General features: G+C 28.8%; 1 protein-coding gene across 7 annotated transcripts in view; it reads left to right on the forward strand.

Moving 5' to 3' along the window:
* Nucleotides 1-13989, forward strand: part of LOC142325473 (leukocyte elastase inhibitor-like) — a 154028-nt gene that overhangs the window by 126406 nt on the left and 13633 nt on the right. For 6 of the 7 annotated variants that reach the window (XM_075367311.1, XM_075367286.1, XM_075367359.1 and 3 more), the window contains one exon: nucleotides 9070-9468. The exons of the other annotated variant lie outside the window; for it this stretch is intronic. In XM_075367311.1, the coding sequence (XP_075223426.1) occupies nucleotides 9070-9203 (134 nt within the window). In that variant the 3' untranslated portion in view covers nucleotides 9204-9468. Of the gene's footprint in view, nucleotides 1-9069; nucleotides 9469-13989 lie in introns of those variants that run through there. 7 annotated transcript variants of the gene reach the window in all.

Genomic DNA, 13989 nt, shown 5'->3' on the forward strand with positions numbered 1-13989 from the left:
AACCATATTACTTTTTTTTTGTATGAAAACAAAGCTGTGCTTATCGTAAAATAAAAAGAATTACAGAGAAAGTGAGAGTATACTGAAAAACTGTATAAAATGTGGTATAATTAAATAAGGAAAAATAAATTTATGAATAAAGTACATTAAAATGCCATATAATAGCTATTCGAATTTAATCCTTACATTAGTTACAAGTAATCTTGCTGAAATTGCAAAATACAAATATAATAGCTTATATGATAGATTTTTTCATAGATGTCTGAAATTTTTAAAATGATAGGATTATTATTATATGCTGATTTTCTGAATATACTGGTTATAATTATAATCTTTTTCAGAATAAATTTCAACTTTTGTTTTTAAAATTTTTCATGTACATTCTAGTCATATAGCTGAAACAGATGACTGTCTTACATATTGCATTTTTTGTAAATATTATTTATTATTAAAATGAAAATATTTTACATATATGTTTAGTAATATAAAGATTTATTAATCCAGTTCATATTTCTCTGTTAATTTTTATTAGACATTTCTGTTATTGTTTTAGAGTGTACAGGTGTTTTGGAATGTATACTTTTTTTTACAAAATAAATACTGATTTTTTGAAAAAGAATTTCAGAGTTTTAAGAACAATTGTAGTTTTTATTTGGCAGCACTTGATAGTGTTTGTCACTGTTTTGAAGTGATAACAATTAAGTTTTAGTTTACACGGTCTCTGTCAGAGAGCAGCTGTGTTAGATTGTTACATAGGCAAAGCTGTTATAAGCCTGGGCTTCAATACCATGTTGTTGCAATAAGAGTAAGCACAGTGCACATACTGGTTAGCAGAAACAAAATCTGTAAAAGTCTACAAAAAAATTATAAGCGAATTTATTGTGGAACTTCTGTGAGTGACAAAAGCATACTAAAGTGCTGGGAACAGTTTTTGGAGACAGGAAGCATTTTGAAATGAGACTCACCAGGTAGGTCTAAAGTAAGTGCCGAAAACTCAGAAAGAACTTAACTCTTTTCCAATGAAGACCAAAACATTAGTTGAATAGTCTTAGTTGTCAACTAAACATTTTTAAAAGCACTGTGCTTATAAACTGCATCTACTTCATGAAATTAACCCAACAATAAGCCATGAAGAGTTCAATTTTCAACAACTGTATTAGACATTGTTTCTGCCAAACAAAATTACCCGATCCATTTTATATTTTCTGATGAAGCAACATTTCATGTTCTCGGTATCATGAATCACCATAATTGTCAAGTACGATGCTCAGAAAATCCACACGAATTGGTGTTATTTGTCAGCAACTGTCCAAACGTGAATGTCTTGTAATAAAATTTTTGGGCTACTATTTTTTTTATTTGAGTCGACTGTTGCAGGCGTAGTGCGTTCAGACATGTTTGAGAACTTGTTGATTTTTAGATGTTTACATGAAAATATATATTTACATACCAAAAATCAAGTTGATATCTTCATTTCTTACCGAAAGAATAAAAAAAAAATAGTGGGTATATGAAAAAATAAATAAATTTTTATTGCTTTTATAGAAAAATATCTTTAAAAGTATATGTAGTTGTTATTATATTTATGAAAAAAATGTATAGTAAACAGTGAGATAGCCTGCTTTATAAAAATTTATTCGATTATTACATCAGTGTGTTTAATAATATTTTAATAAAGAATTCTTTGTGCATTTCTTTATTAATTTTTAATTACAATTTAATTTTTTCCAAGTAAATTCATAAGGTATCAAAACAAAAGGATTTTATTAAAAAAAATTTTTAGGAATTGGTAGATTGAAAAAATGAAATAAACCAAACTTCTTGGTTAGCTTAATATTAAACGAATTTTAAAACAGCATATTATGCATCTTAACATTGTTCAACGTAGTGATTTGGTCATATATAATGAAATAAGAAAATTTATAGCTTAGAGATTTTCACAGAAGTAACTATATCTGGGGCAGTATACCTAAAAGAACACAAGTTATCAGAAGATTCAGTGGATTATCCCAATAAATTAACTAAGTAAAGGTAGCTATAATTTTTACTGAGGCAACGATAGTGACTAATTTGTTTACTAATGAATTAGGGAATATTTTGACTTTACTTCTGACAGCAATTCAAGCTGAAAATGTTATTATTTCTATTTATTAAGTTACATGCTATTTTGTTAGTAAATTGTGTTTAAAAATTTCAAATTCTTTTAGAAAATTAGAAAAAATAAACATTTACAAATGAAAAACACTAATATTTATTTAGTAAAAATTAAAAATCCATATGCATTCCAAAACACCTCTACACCAGACAATAATAATAGAAAATGTCTAATAAACTTTAATAGAAGTGTTAATTTGATTAGCAAGTCATTAGCAAACATAGATGTAAGCTATTTTTATTTTAATAATAAATTGTATTATAACCCAATGAATTATGAGTTTATATGTTTCAGCTACATATCTGGGATGTACATATAACATTTTAGAAACAGAAGCTACATACATTTTCAAGGAAGTAAATAATAGAACTATAGGTATAAACTTTGTGGATGCAAAAATCAAATTAAAGATCAAATTATAATTACAACCACTTATTTAGAAAAACAGAATATAATGGTGCTATAATTTTTAAAATTTCAGACATTATGACTACAAAAATCAGAAAGATAATAATTAATTTCATTAAAACAGGATGTAACAGTACAGTATTCAACAGAATTACTTAACAGATATTGATTTTTTTTTTTACTTGATTTTAAAGATGTCTAGAAAATATTATGTATGGAACTGTCAAAAAATGACTGTATCTGATAATTTTATAAAAAGTAGATTAAACAGGAAATGACAAGAATATAAATTGTTTATCATTAAAAATACTGATAACCAAACAATATTCATTATTTGTCTGTAGATGAGTACAGTAAATCATTTTAATGTTGGACTTACTTTCAGACTCCATATAAATTTTAATGTTTTTATTCCTGCCTTTTTTATTTCTTTAAGAACATCCTCTGGTGACTCAATCCTAAACATAGAGATTTAAAGGGTAATTGAAATCTATTCTAAAATGTTCAGCCACCTGATAGTTATTTGATACGAACTATTATTAATCAACCATAGTCAATCAGTGATGAGTCATATTCATAGATTACTAAGATTTCTTTTTCAATATTTTATGATGTAAGTAAAGCATTCAATCTATTTCAGCCATTTTTACTGATAAAAAATTCAGTTACTACATTATCAGAGTTGCTTCTTGTGGTAGGTAAGAAGAAGAAGAATAGAAAATTCTATGTCAACAATGAAAAAGATCATTCATTGCATGGATTCTAACCATGTAATTTAATTTGGATAAAATTGGGACATTTTGCTTTTCAGGTAGATGCAGCTTTTTAATCATATGGACCCTTATACTGAGATTTCTGGATGTTTTATCAGATAAAAACTTTTCATGAAATAAAATTTATTTAATTTGCCCTAAAATAAAAAAACAAATTTTTCTACTTTGAATAAAACGCTAAGCTTGTTAAAATATGTTGGTGTAATTATTTGCATTTTAGTATTTTCAAAAATAGTGCAAATTATAGTATCTTAAAGTTAAAAGCTTAGCAATTTAATAAAATATTAATCTTGATGAAAATAATGTAATCCTAACCATCATTATTAGATGTATAATATTCATGTGCGTATTTTCATCAGAGATTAATAATCACCTATTACAGTGGTTCCCAAACTTTTCTGAGTCATGGTGCCCTTTCTGAGTTGCGGCACCTTTTTTCAATTAAAATTTTTCCAATGTACCCTACCCTAAGTTAAAGTATTACTACTACTTGTAAGTAAGAGATAAAAACAAATAAAACTCTTGTATCTTCATTTTTCTTGTATCTTCTTTTTTTACTTTGTTAACATTAAATTAATAATTATAAATGTCTTGGTTCAATTTATTATGAAGCTTTTACAATATTTCATGGCATCCATGTGAAAATGCCGCTACTCCTTGATTCACCTTGTGTCTACATGTTACTTGTGTATGGAGCTTTATACGAGTACTTATCACAAACATAAGAACGATTGGGAAAGTAGTAAGTAGGTGAAACAACAAATTACTGTATTCCTTTTTTTAATGAAGCAATGAATTATCTATACTGTCTCAGCACAACAGGGAAAAGTGTAAATACTAACCAATTTGTTAATAATGCATTAATATAAAATATATATGAGTAACTTCAGATGAAACTTCTATCCTCTTTATGTGAATCAGTTTTTTGAACAGGCATCTAAGATATAATACAAACCAAATGTTTGTTATGACATAGTATGAAAACAACTCATATATGGCAACGATTTAATTTAAAATGTGTAAAATTAACTTTTAAATGTTTTCTAATAATTTAGAAAATTTAATATTCAATTCCGATATCAACTTTAGACAGCCTTTAGAAAGCCAACTTTAGACTTTAGGTAGAATAATTCTTTAATTCTGTTAAATATTGGGTAAATTAAATAAAGATGTAGGAATTCTAAGAACTTTTTATGAATTAATATTTTTCCATTATTACTCAAAATATAGTTAGTAACAGTTTTAAACGGTTATAGTTACAACTATATCAAAAAAATTATAACAAAACTAAAATTAATAAAAAAAGAGCTATAACAAAAAATCAGTTTTGTATCAATTAGCATACCTTTCTACTGAATAAAAAGTAAGCTTCACTGACTTGTTAATTGTTTTGAAAGATTTTTTACAAACTTTAATAAATGCATTATTAATAATTTACACAATTAAACCACTTCTCTTCTAAGACGAATAATGTGAAAAATATAAAATGTTTATAAAGAATACTACAATTTTCTTTCTACTACAATCTCGATTTGCTGCTCAAGCAGCTAAAATCCAAAAATTATTCATTTGAATCTTATAAAACGGGATAAATCCATTCTATTATTTATTACCCTAACCCTAAGTAATTAAATCTGGTACTATCCAATCAATCTATGCTGAAAAACAAGAGTATTACTGAGTAATGAAATTTTTTTTTGTCTTCAGTCATTTGATGCAGCTCTTCAAGTTTCCTTATCTAGTCATTTCATTTCGGTATACCCCCTACATCCTACATCCCTTACAATTTGTTTACCATATTCCAAATGTTACCTGCCTGCATAATTTTTCCCATTTACCTATCCCTCCAGTGTCAAAGTAACTGTTCCAGGATGCCATAAGATGTGGCCTATAAGTCTGTCTCTTTTAACTAAATTCTTCAAAATGCTTTTTTCTTCATCAACTTGTTGCTGCAACACCTCTTTATTTATCACTTTATCCAACCATCAGTCTGTCTCTTTTAAGTAAATTCTTCAAAAATGCTTTTTTCTTCATCAACTTGCTGCTGCAACGCCTCTTTATTTATCACTTTATCCAACCATCTGATTTTTAATATTCTCCTATAAAACCACATTTCAAAAGCTTCTAATCTTTTCTTCTCAGGTTCTCCGATCATCCAAGTTTCACGTCCATATAAAGCTATACTCCAAACATATACTTTCAAAAATGTTTTCCTGACGTTTAAATTAGGTTTTGATGTAAGCAAATTATATTCGCCTGTGCTATTCGGCATTTTATATCGCTCCTGCTTCATCCATTTTTGGTAATTCTACTTCCCAAATAACAAAATTCTTCTACCTCCGTAATCTTTTCTCTTCCTATTTTTATATTCAGTGGCCCATCTACTTTATTTCTACTACATTTCATTACTTTCATTTTGTTCTTGTTTATTTTCATACAGTAGTTCTTGTGTAGGACTTCATCCATGCCGTTCATTGTTTCTTCTAATTCTTCTTTACTCTCAGCTAAAAATTACTACATCATCAGCAAATCATAGCGCCTTTATTTTTTCACCTTGCCCTTTACTCCAGATCTAAATTGTTCTTTAACATCATTAACTGCTAGTTCTATGTAAAAATTAAAAAGTAACAGGGGTAGGGAACATCCTTGTCAAACTCCATTTTTTTACTGCATCTTTTTTATGGTCTTCGATTACTACTGTTGCAGTATGATTCCTGTAAATATTAGCAATTGTTTTTCTATCTCTATAGTTGAACACTAAATCTTTTAAATGCTGAACATTTTATTACAGTCTGTATTTTGAAATGCCTTTTCTAAGTCTATAAGTGCCATGTATGTTGGTTTGTTTTTCATTAATCTTGCTTCTATTATTAATCTGAGTGCTCAAATTCCTTTCCTAGTCTCTACACTTTTCCTGAAACCAAATTGGTCCTAACTCTTCTTCCACTCTGCTCTCAATTCTTCCGTACAGAATTCTAGTTAAGATTTTGGATGTATGTAGTGAAGTTAATTGTTCTGTATTCTTATATTTATCTACTTCTGCTTTCTTTGGTATCATAACAAGAACACCCTTTTTGAAGTCTGACAAAACTTCCCCTTTTTCTTAAATATTACACACCAGTTAATATAATCTATTTATCGTCTCACTTGCACTGCACAGATAATTGGCAAGTATCCTGTCTATCCCAGGAGCCTTTCCACCATTCATATCTTTAAATGCTCTCTTAAATTCAGATTTCAGTATTTTATCTCCCTTTTCATCTTCTTTGACGTCATCTTCTTCCTCTCTAACACTAGTTTCTAATTCATTTCCTCTGTCTAATCTTCAATATATTCCACCCACCTATCAACCTTTTCTTTCGCATTATAAATTGGTGTACTATTTCCGTATAACACATTATTACATTTTAACTTATGTACCACAAAATTCTCCTTAACTTTCCTGTATGCTCCATTTATTTTATCAATGATCATTTCTCTTTCAACCTCTGAACACTTTTCTTTTATACACTCTTCTTTTGCTAATTTGCACTTCCTGTTACAGTATTTCTTAATTGTTAATAGTTCCTTTTACTTTCTTCATCATTAGCATTCTTATATGTAATTTATCAGCTGCAATTTATCCTTTGATATCCAAAGTTTTCTACCAGTTCGCTTTGTTCAACCCAAATTCGCTTCTGCTAATTTAAGAATTTCCTTTTTAACACAATATTTTAAATATTCTTAAACCACAGTCTACATTTCTTTATCACTAAATTATGGTTGCTATCAATGTCTGTTCCTGGATATACTTTGCAATCGACAAGTTGATTTCTAAATCTTTGTTTAACCATGATATAATGTATCTTGCAGTATCGCCTGGCTTTGTCCATGTGTATATTCTTCTATTATGATTTTTAAACTGGGTATTGGCAATTACTAAATTATACATTGTACAAAACTTAATAAATTGGAGTGATTTATTTCTTTCATTCCTTTTACCCAGCCCATATTCACCCACAATATTTCCTCCCTTGCCTTTTCCAATGCTTGAATTCCAATCTCCAGCTATTATTAAATTTTCATCCCCTTTTATGTGTTTAATTGCGTCATCAATTTCTATATATGAGCACTCTACCTTATCGTCATCATGGGCACTTGAAGGCATGAGACGTTAATAATTGTTACAGATTAGGTTTTGATTTTATCCTTATTATAATGATTCTGTCACTATGCATTTTGAAAAATTCTACTCTTTTTCCCATCTTCTTGACCATTACGAAACCTAATCCTGCCTGCTCTTTATTTCATGCTCTGAGTTAATTATTCTAAAATCACCTGACCAAAAGTCATTTTCCTCTTCCCACTGAACCTCACTAATTCGTACTACATTTAACCTATCCCCTTTCCCTCTTTAACCTACCGACCTTTCTTAGACTTCTAACATTTCACACTCTGACTCGTAGAATGTTATTTTTTAATTTTGTGGTGACCCCTTCGTTAGTAGTCCCCAGCCAGAGATCCGAATGGGGAACTAGTTTACTTCCAGAATATTTAACAAAGAAGGTGCATGCATCTTCGTCAGATGAAAATGCAGAGAGCTACATTTTCTTGGAAAAAAGGAGCTGTAGTTTTCAAATGCTTTCAGCTGTGCAGTAATCAGAAGATTGAGTTAAGTTGTTATGGCCATTTAAGACCTCTTGACTTTTTTATTTTTTTAATTTTTTTTTAACCTCTGGGACCACTGTTAGGTATTGCTTCAGAGAATGAAATGAATGATTTGTAGCATGTGTGAAAATGCCATGCCTCACTGGGATTCAAACCCGGGACCTCTGGATGAAAGGCTAAGATGCTACCACTCGCACCATGGAGGCCAACATAAGGCCTCTTGACCTACCCCTTTAACAACTACTAAAAGAGCTGCTGCCCTCTTTCAGGGATCATTCCTTAGTCTGGTTCTCAACAGATACTTCTCCGATATGGTTGCACCTTCAGTCTGGCTACTCTGTATCACTGAGCACTCAAGCCCCCTTATCAAATTAGCTGAATAAAACCCCAGATTTTTTTTTTGTATATACAAACTTATATAATAATAATGTGTATACTATATATATAATTATGTATTTTATATAATGTATAAACAAAATATTATATAGTAATTAAAAAATAGTGAACATATGGTTCATTATTTTTAACTGGACTTTTTAAATGGACTTTCAAGTACTTCGTTTTTATGATTGTTATTTTTTTATAATATTCTGTTCAAGGTTTTAATATTGTTTCCTTTGATCTGTCCTTGGAAACACTGGGGCATCCTTTTTTATCTATGAAGTAGCATATCCATTTTGTAGTAATACTCATTTACACACACACATATATATATATATATATATATATATATAATATTATAATCAGAATGTGTGGAATATTTTGCTTTTCATATTCAAAGTAAGTTTACAAGATATCAGTAAATTTACTCTACTGTAGACAAGTTTACTATAATATTTTCTTAAATAAGTAAAATTATTAAAATAATTGTTAATATTTTTAATTTTTTTTTTTAATAGGAATTTAATAAATTAAATGGTTAAACAAATATGTAATACCATGAAATTATAAGTGAGTCTGTTATGTAGATAAATACTAAATTAGTACCAAGTTTTCTAATAGAATTTACTGATTTATTTTAATAAAGCCTTTATAATTGCCTATTAAAGGGATAGGTACTTTAAAAATATGTTTTTGTTGTTTCAGCGTTTCAACTCATGATGTGCTGTGCAGTGCAAGAAAAAGAATTTATGGCAGATCATCCTTTTTTATTTATTATTACTAAAAAATTAGATGATAAAATTGTGATTATTTTTGTAGGAAAGTACTGTCAAAAATAAATGGTAAAATTGTTGCCAAAAAAATTATAGTACAGGTTTATCATAAAAGCATTGTTTTTATGATTATATATATATTGTTATTATTAAATTGTTAAAATGATGATTAGATGATTCACTCATCTAGGATACTACGTAGAGATTATAACTGTAAAACAAAAATTTATTTAATTCTTTTTTATGTAATTGTTTAGTGCTTTTTGAAGTTTTATATTTTTTTTCTTTATTCATTTTTTTCAAATAAAGTGTTAAACATTTCTTACTTTCATATGTGATTTCTTTATTTTGTGGTTTTAATGGACTTTATTACTATTGTGAATATTTACTCTGTTGCTGTAAAATTGCAGAAAATTATCAGTTATTGAAAGTGAACCAATTTCTAAATTACTGAAATATTAAATTATGGTAGCATGTTCATAACTAATTACACACGTTAAGGATAGAAACATAAATTATGTATAACATAAATCATTCACAAGAGTGTGACTTGAATAAATGGCATAACTTTCAGGATTGATTCAGAACATTACGATAACAAATTTGTATAAATTTTTGTCTGAAAGTGGTTTTCCTTCTGTTTCCCCATTTTATTTTAAATAAAACTTTATATTTAAAGAATATATTGACATATTCTACTATATTTATTCTATTTTATTATATTTCTAGAATACATTATATATATTCTATTATTTATTTATGTGTATATGTTTAATCTGAATGTGTCTACAAAATAATATTGTGTTTCACTTATTCAGAATGGCAGCCATCTGAATTTCTGAATTCTTAATATCTCTCTAAATATTAGTTTAATCAAATAATTCTTTTAATAGGGAAATTCTAGAGAATTTTATTTAGAACAAAATGACACATCACTTCTTCAAATATGAATTTAAAAAAATCAGAGTTTTTTTTGTAACAGAGTTACACTGGAAAATATTTTAGTTCAATTTTCTGCTGTAAATGTAGAAAAATCATTGAATTTTTTGTTTTGTTAGTTTTATTATGCTCTTTGATTAAGCTTTACAATTTCTGTTTGGATTACCATCCTAAGTAGTTTAATGATTACATTACATTACTGATGAATGTGCTTTTAGGTGAATGAACGTTTTTGAGTCCACAGAAGCCAGACAGTAAAATAAAGCCTTATTGAAAATACATTAGGTGTTTAGAACTAACAAATTTACGCTACAGTTTTTGTATTGCCGAAAGATGATATAATGGTAACTTAATATCTAATTCAAACAATAAATCTGAAACTATGTAGACTATTATTAAAGGGATTTGAAAATAAAAGAGGTCAGATAACTTTACCAAAATATAAAAGGACTTACCTTTCTACTCAGGTAGTAGAGGAATTTAATAATATATTCTTCAGTATTTTCAACAACAATATTATTGATCTATTTCAAACAAAGCCATTCATCTAGCATGGTTTTGCTGATGAATCTGTATTTTTATTTACTCTTTATACCTAAGAAAGTAAAATATGAACGTTAATTATAAAGAGTAAATATTCAGTGGGTATTGATGAAATTTTTTCAGTATTTTAAAGAAGTTGTAGGTGCTATTATTTAGATAATATTGTTATCCTTCTTATAAATGTAATTAATAAATCATTCAACAACCTTGCTGCCTTAAGACTTACATTAACAAAGATAATTAATTTACTACATCATAAGACAATTTAATTATTGTCTGAATTTTCTAAAGTATTTGAAAAAATTATGAAAAATTGACTTAACATTACTTGAAAAGCCTAATGTATTAACAGACTTTCAGCATGGCTTTAGGAAAAACCTGCCTGCTGATATCCACATGTCAGTTTTTGGAAAATATTTTAAATTCTGCAGGTAACAAAAAGATTCTATTTAAATTTTTGTTAATCTCTATAAAGCATTTGATTTATTTAGTTCCTCATTTTTACTTTAAAAAAAAAACAGTAGCTAAAGTACCAAAGAAGCTGCTTACACGTATTTAGAGTTATACCTTAGCGACCAAAAACAAGTAGCGGAAGTTTACCTTTTTGATATGAATATACGTAAAATTTAGGTTCTCATTTCAAGATGTAGAAGATGGAATGTTTTAAGTGTTCTCGGTCCCTTACTTTTTTTATTGTTATTCTTGATATTCTTTGATTAAACCTTGTATATTATGTGTATATATCTAAAATATTATTGCTCTAAAAATACAGAATAATTTTTTTGTATGTAATAAATAATAAAAAAACATACTTGCTTTAAAATAGGCTCAAACTTCGACGAAGAAAATATTTTCAAAATGTATTTATTAAAACAAATATTATTCCATAAAAGAAAAATTATAACAGAAAAATGTTAAATTTTATTTTAATTATGAGATACAGTTGGTAGAATGGTGTTTGTCTTTAGTTTTTTTTTCTAAGAGTCCGTATCCTTTTTCAACTTCATCTGAAAATCCACTAATGAATGTTTGCAACCACATGATCTATTTCTAGCTGATTTCTTATTGTATGTATTAAACCTTTCAACAGTTCATAGTCCAGTACAATGTCTTATAAACCAAGAAAGTTTCCTTCTTCTAACACCTTGCCAGCCCTAAATCCTTCTTTTCAGTCAATACCTGCAACATCTGCTATTTTGAATTGCATGTAGATTCAGTCCGTAGAATGTATTTTCAAATCTTTTGAGTTAAATAGTCATTTGCAAGAAGATAATAACACAACGTAAATGAATATTATTTAAAATAATTTTTGCATAGTTATTTCATTACTCTCTCCCTTAGTATGGGAAACCATTCCTGAAGGCGGATAAACCAAAAATTCAATGGCATAGGATGCAGAAGGCTGGTGGAAATTACTGCTTAACAACCTTTATGTTATTCCTCTATGAATCATGAGATCTTACTGATAAGAGGGCTGAAGTGGTCAGTGATATAGAATAGCTGGACCAAAGAAGCAACCTTATTGCAGTGGTAACTGTTTGAGAGCCAGACTAAATAATGATTCCTGAAAGAGGGGAGCAGCTCTTTCAGTTGTTATAGGCTACTGTATGTCAGGAAGACTTAAACAGCCATATCATCATCACTCAGTCTTCTGAATAGTACACAGCTGAAAGTAGTGGAAAACTACAGCTGTATTTTTTTTCCAAGAAAATGTAGCTCTCTACATTTTCATGTAGCAAATATGGAGACGCTTTCCTTGATAAAATTTTCTGGAGGACACTAGTCCCCCATTTGGATCTCTTGGTGGAGACTACTAGAATGGGGTCATAAGAAAATTAAAAAATAACATTCTATGAATAGGAGCAAGTTTGAAAATGGTTGGTAGGTAAGAAAATTTAAGGAGGGAGATGGGTAGGTTAAATGTAGATATAGTATGAATTAGCAAGGTTTGAAGGGAAGAGGAAAAAACGTTTGGTTAGATGATTTTAGAATAACTATTTCAGCATCAAATAAAAGGCTGGCAATAGTAGGTTTCAAGAGGAGGAAAAGGTTTCAAGAAGATAGGGCAGAGAGTAGAATATCTCAAAAAGTTTAGCGATAGAATCATTGTAATGAGGATAATATCAAAACCTAAGTCGACAATGGACAATGATTGTTAACATCTACATGCCAATAAGCGCCCATGATGACAATGAGATAGAGTATGTATATGAAGAAATTGATGAAGCAGTTAATTACATAAAAGGAGATGAAAACTTAATAATAGTTGGAGATTGGAATGCAAGCATCAGAAACGGCAAGGAAGGAAATATCGTGGGTGAATATGGGCTGGGCAAAAGGAATGAAAGAGGGTACCAACTTATTGAGTTTTGCACAAAGAATAATTTAGTAATTGCCAACTCCCAGTCTAAAAATCATAATAGAAGAATATACACATGGAAAAAGCCAGGTGATAGTGCAAGGTATCAGATAGATTATATCATGTTTAAGAAAAGGTTTAGAAATCAACTCATCGACTGCAAAGTATATCCAGGAACAGGCATCATTAGCAGTCATAATTTATTGATAAAGAAATGTAGATTGCGGTTTAAAAACCAGAAGAAAAGGTGTCAGGTGAATCAGTGGAATTTAGAGAAGTTTGAGGAAGAGGAGGTAAAGAAGATTTTTGTGGAGGACATTGCAAGAGGACTGAATAGAAAAGATAAGGTAGAAAATATGGAAGAAGAATGGGAGAATGTTAAAAAGGAAATTCTTAAATCAGCAGAAGCAAACTTAGGCTGAACAAAGAGAACTGGTAAAAAGGTTTGGATGACAGAAGATATATTGCAGATGATGAGTAAGCATAGAAAGTATAAGAATGCTAGTGATGAAAAAGGAAAAATTAACTGTTAACAATGAAGAAATACTATAAACAGGAAGTGCAAATTAGCGAAAGAAGAGTGGATTAAAGAAAAGTGTTTAGAAGTGGAAAGAGAAATGATCATTGGTAAATAGATGGAGCATACAGGAAAGTTAAGGAGAATTTTGTGGTACATAAGTTAAAATCTAATAATGTGGTTAATAAAGAAGGCACACCGATTTTTTAACTCAATAGAAGAGATAGATAGATGGGTGGAATATATTGTGTTATATAGAGGAAATGAATTAGAAACCAGTGTTATAGAGGAAGAAGGAGATGAAAAGCGAGATAGAATACTGAGATCTGAATTTAATAGAGCATTAAAGGATTTGAATAGCAGAAAGGCTCCTAAGATAGACGGGATACCTGCAGAATTACATCATAGTACAGGTGAAGAAGCAATAGATAGATTATATAAACTGGTGTGTAATATTTATGTAAAAGCGGAAGTTCTGTCAAACTTCAAAAAGA

This window comes from Lycorma delicatula, chromosome 1 (assembly GCF_047948215.1).
Source record: "Lycorma delicatula isolate Av1 chromosome 1, ASM4794821v1, whole genome shotgun sequence".
Lineage (NCBI taxonomy): Eukaryota > Metazoa > Arthropoda > Insecta > Hemiptera > Fulgoridae > Lycorma > Lycorma delicatula.